The sequence below is a fragment of the Pungitius pungitius genome, chromosome 12, assembly GCF_949316345.1.
Source record: "Pungitius pungitius chromosome 12, fPunPun2.1, whole genome shotgun sequence".
Classification (NCBI taxonomy): Eukaryota; Metazoa; Chordata; class Actinopteri; order Perciformes; family Gasterosteidae; genus Pungitius; species Pungitius pungitius.
Window position 1 is genome coordinate 2,356,568 of NC_084911.1, and position 5,316 is coordinate 2,361,883.

General features: G+C 48.5%; 1 protein-coding gene across 1 annotated transcript in view; it reads left to right on the forward strand.

Moving 5' to 3' along the window:
* lfng (LFNG O-fucosylpeptide 3-beta-N-acetylglucosaminyltransferase) overlaps positions 1–3,269 on the forward strand; it is a 6,628-nt gene extending 3,359 nt beyond the window's left edge. The window contains exons 2-8 of the mRNA XM_037477264.2: positions 454–502; positions 641–743; positions 822–975; positions 1,068–1,153; positions 1,252–1,417; positions 1,515–1,600; positions 1,703–3,269. Of these exons, the coding sequence (XP_037333161.2) occupies positions 454–502; positions 641–743; positions 822–975; positions 1,068–1,153; positions 1,252–1,417; positions 1,515–1,600; positions 1,703–1,769 (711 nt within the window). The 3' untranslated portion in view covers positions 1,770–3,269. The remainder of the gene's footprint in view (positions 1–453; positions 503–640; positions 744–821; positions 976–1,067; positions 1,154–1,251; positions 1,418–1,514; positions 1,601–1,702) is intronic.
* Positions 3,270–5,316: the final 2,047 nt, after the last annotated feature.

A 5,316-nucleotide genomic window follows, 5' to 3' on the forward strand; every position in this document is an offset into this window, starting at 1 on the left:
AGCGAGCGAGCGCACACGCCGCCGCCGCTGTTTGCTTCTGCTTCAGCCGCATTCAACACGTTGAGGACCGGCGGCAGGTTCGGTTGGGGGCTGGTCCAGGGACCGGGTTACATGAATGGGGTGTGTGTTGTGTGTGTGTGTGGGGGCGGACAGTCTGCCCCCCTCCCCTCCCCGTCTCCTTTGTTCCGTGTCTGGGATGCTTCGGGGCGGCCGCACGGTTGCCATGGAGAGCGTGAGCGGCGTGACAAAAGGCCTTTATGGGAGCAGGGGGCTGTTTAACTCGACGCGTTTTCCACTGCATAAAAGGCACGTTGATTGATGCTAATCGCACCGGACGGGACGGATGTGGGGAAGAAGGACTTGGACGCGCCGTTGGACCTGATCGTGCGGTTTGGATTTTGTGGACTTAAGGAACACTTCTCTGAATCCCCCCCCCCTTTGTTCTGTTTACAGACGTACATCTTCACAGACGGAGAGGATGTGGAGCTCAAAAAGAAAATTGGTAAGCATCACACAAAAAAAGCCCATCAAAATGCAGTTTTACTTCCCTGACAGCTGCCTGTGTTTAAACATATAAAGCCTCCATTGATGGGGATCTCTTCAATTAATAACCCTCCTATTTCCTGCCTGGTTGCCACAGGGGGTCACGCCATCAACACAAACTGCTCGGCAGCTCACAGCCGCCAAGCGCTCTCCTGCAAGATGGCGGTGGAATACGACAAGTTCATCGAGTCGGGGAAAAAGTGAGCGCTCTATCCTCGTTTTGATTCCGTTTCATTGGTGCGTGAGAATGTCCCCTTAACGATTCTTCCGCCGATCAGGTGGTTCTGTCACGTGGACGACGACAACTACGTGAACGTCCGGACTCTGGTGAGGCTCCTGTCCCAGTACCCCCACACCCAGGACGCGTACATCGGTAAACCCAGTCTGGACCGGCCCATCGAGGCCACGGAGAGGCTGGGGGACAACAAGATGGTACGCAGATCATCGGGTCCGACGCCGCGATTCCGTGCGCTGACGAAGCTCAAAGCTCAAATCTCTTTCTCTCTTCTCCCCCCCACCCACAGAAACCAGTCAACTTCTGGTTCGCTACTGGGGGAGCGGGCTTCTGCGTGAGCCGAGGTCTGGCGCTGAAGATGAGCCCGTGGGCCAGGTGAGATGGCAGACACAACACTCACTTCCTGTGTTACCTCCTCCCTTTCTCGCCCCGCCCCCCACTGACGGAGCGCGTGCGCTCTTCTGTGCCTTCAGCGGCGGCCACTTCATGAACACAGCCGAGAAGATCCGGCTGCCCGACGACTGCACCGTGGGCTACATCATCGAGTCGGTCCTGGGGGTCCCTCTGACCCGCAGCAACCTGTTCCACTCCCACCTGGAGAACTTGCAGCAGGTGTCCAGATCGGAGATACACAAGCAGGTGGGAGGCTTTTCAAAATCCACCTACGTTTACGTTGCCCCCCCCCCCCCCCCATGTTGCTCATGTCTCTCACGTCATTTTTCTGTTGTTGTTCCAGATCACCCTCAGTTATGGGATGTTCGAAAACAAGAGTAACATCATACATTTCAAAGGGGCTTTTCCTGTGGAGGAGGACCCATCGAGGTGAGGGGCCGGATTCCACCACGCAGACTAAAAGCGCTTTCCCACTCCTTCCTGCCACTCTGACCTCTCTTCTTCTTCTTCTTCTTCGTTGTTGTCTTCCAGGTTCAGGTCTGTGCACTGTCTCCTGCACCCAGACACCCCGTGGTGCCCCCCTCAGGTTGCCTTCTAGGGCGACCGCTCCTTTTTCCCCATCCTCGTCCCCCGCCGCGCCTCGGTATCTGAAAGGCTCGCGGGGACCAGCGTTTTTTTATTGTATTTCGGACCGCGCCGCTGCCGCGTTGTCGCTGCAGTGTGTGTGTGCGGTCTTTTACTAGTTTTACTGGGCTGCTGTGCGGCCCGCCTCGGGACTCTTCCTTCCTGCCGTGGGGGACCACGGGGGGGGGGGGGCCTCGCCCCCATCGGATGCCGGTTGGGGGGGGTGAGGCCCCGCTCTAAGGCAGGAAGTGGCTTTCAGCGTCAAGCTTTTGCAGGCAATCAGTTGAGCTTTGTGATGTATATGTTGCTTGTAAATGTATCTGCAATTCTCATAGAATGTATTGACATATATTCAAGCTTTTTTGCATTAACATTTTTGCTTTTGCTTTTTGAAAATGCAAAGCCATACAGGTTGTTTGCTTGTAGGCTTTCCTTGGCTTCTAATATGCATATAATTGGCATTTTTGTTTAGATCGTTTTACTCCAATGACTCCGGACAAATGCTCAAACATGAAGATATTGTTGTTGCTTTTAAGTGTTTTGACTCCCATTAACTGAGCTGGCAGCAGGCAGAGTCCCCAATGCACCCTTTGGTGACCTACTCTGAGGTATATCAGGACAAAGCACTTTTCCCTTTGTGATACGTTTTGGTCAGCTGACCTGATCTACGTCCTTTTTAATGACATGCCTCAGATTGGTTTCCAAAGTATAGCAAAGAAAAGAAAAATAACCCATCGAAATCTCTTATTGTTTTTAATAACTCCTCGCGTTTGTTTAAGATGGAGGAAAAGTAACGAGAGATTCTGATTCAGGGTTAAAATCAGCTTTTTGAATTGCTTTGAAATGTTTTTTTTTTTTTTATTGTTGAAATATTGCACAGCTGAGTTTCAAATGATCTGATGTTTGCTCCTGAAAAAAGACTCTCACCTCAAAAGGCTCAACAACTAAGAACTAAGAGACAAATCCCACGGAAGCGTCTGAATAACAGCGGCGCGTAACGCGAGCCGCGGCCACAGAGGGCTTCTCCGTTGTTACCGATATGAACGTCCTCCAGTTACGCCTGATGCCGAGGCCTGTGAGGGGAGAGCTTTACGAGAGCAACATGACTGTTTCCACATGGGGGGGGGGGGGGGTGTCGCTCTCCCCTCCCTGTGTCGTCTCTCACCCATATTGGGTTGCACTGTACATTTTGATTGCAGTATTGTGTACTGTGCCCTTTGTTTTAAATTAGTACAATGTTTGGAATGGAAATGGGCCCTTTGTGGTTCACATGTGCTTGTAATGACGTGGTGATTTGTACCGCTTTGAACTGTGTTAAGTGACTGTTTATTCTCCAGTATCTGGAGAGTCCGAGCGCTCCGTTCCCAATACCGGCTTCTCAGGGTTTATGAGCTGATCCTGGTATTAACTACCATGGGACCCACGGTGGGACCTAAAACTTTGAATAAAAGCGCATTACCACTGAGAAACATTACATATATGGTCATGTTTTGGTTTTTTTTGGACTTCATCCTCCGAGATCAAGATGACTCTTAATGTCGAAAGTATTGGATCTTCCTTTGGTTTTACTGATTTATTAATGCAGTCTTGCAAAGTATTTGTACTTATTTATAAAATATCAGTGTATATAAAAATGCCTCAAAGGATTTTATACACTAACAAAAAGCCAGCTTCATGTGCATGCATGTGCACATGTTGGCTGAGAGGATCCATCACCAAAGCCTTGCATGGGAGACAAATTATTCAGAGGAAATCAAAAACAAGACCCAAACCACGACCCCACAACCACGGCTTTGCCTTCCTGCAGATGTGTCTACATCAGGCATCTGCGCCCTTCCCCCACGTCTCTCTGTCGACATGTAAAAATGTCCCCAATAAATCTGTGCGCAAGCTTCCAAACACAGATTGTGTGGGTTGGAACAATGAAGGCGCTTTGAGCCATAACAACCATTTAGTCAGTGTGGCCAAACGCTTCACACAGAGGGAAGCGGGAGAGATCACTCCTCCGCCACTGCACCCATGGGAAAGAAGGGCATGTGGCTTAGGAAGTAAAACTCTCGTATTATCAAACCGCCACGCTGTGGATGTGCAAACAGTAATCACATCTGTAGCACGTTGATCTTTTCCTGCGAGAGATAAAAGCTTTTTACGTTCATAACAAATCATTAGAGTGTTGGTCCAACACGCCTCCGATCTCTTTAAACTCTCAAAACTGTCGCTTGGATGGAAGTGTTATTGTTCACTGATGAATCACTAAGAGGCAAGCTTGTTTGTGCACCATTTGCAAGGAGAAGAAATGAAGTAACGTTAGCTCGTCTGATATTTAAATTAGCCTAAAGCCACCCCTCCCCACACTCATCACATCTACGAGGGAACGTTTGCTATTGCAATTATGCCTTTTCCCAGCAGCTGCAGAGTAGTACAGAGACTTTGAATCGTACGCTATTCTCCTTTAGATTTCAGACCCTTTGCAGTAATAGGTTTCCTAACAGTTAATAATAGAAGAGGGAACCAGTTTGTATGTGTCGTTACACGTCAACCAGCTAGCAAATTACCCCACAAAAAAAACAGCCAATTGTTGCTTTTTACATTTCTAGTACTGCACCAATTTACTAAGCAAGACGCATCATGTCAAGTAATGAGCTTTAATTCTGCTAAAAGGCAGTTTTCTTACCTTTGGGCAGAGCTAGGCTAACGTTAGCTCAGCTGACGTTAGCAGTTTCCCTCAGTTTCAATGACGGTAAGCTAAGCTAACCAGCTGCTAACCAGCTTTAACGTTAGCTCAACATTTAGCTAACTGACAAATGCTAAAGTGGTATATTCCTATCCAGCTACCATGTAGAAATATTCAAACGGGGTATGGAAACTATATTCCTATATTTAACGTTATATTATAAATAAAGGGGTTCCAGCAGTTCCTCCACTGTTCAGTTTGCGAAGGATGACGTCAACTCCCAACTGTCACTCAAAAGTAGCCACGCCCACAACTGTGTAAAATGCGAAGATCTGTCATTCCCTGGAATGTTTTTTTTTCTTTTTAAGTAATTCAAGCTGTTTTGCATACGAGACAGGTGAGAGATTAAAAGAACACAAACATCGAACTGCAGAAATCCGCCTGGACTGCCAGGACGCATGATGAAATACGCCTGCAGGCTGTTGCTGCTTATCCTGCAGTGACAAAAGGGCCCAGTATCCAGAATGCCAAGGTTCTGTTTACAAAACATGGAAACCAGCCGCATGACTTGCGTCTGTCTCAGTTTGAGTCACGCTCGTTGAGCTACAGTTTCCCCCCCCCCCCCAGGGAAAAACCACATCTCCCTCCCATGTGATGGGTAAAGAGCCTTCTTGTGACTGGTTCTAACCCATTTCTGGACGAGCAGAAGTTCAACAACATTACAACTAAATGAAAAAGTAGTGTGTAAAAAGCAGCGCTATGGGCCCCAGCTGGAATCTGATTGGTCACCCAGGAGTCAGCTGGCTTGTTAATATCATGGATGGATCACCAACACGCTTACTAGAAA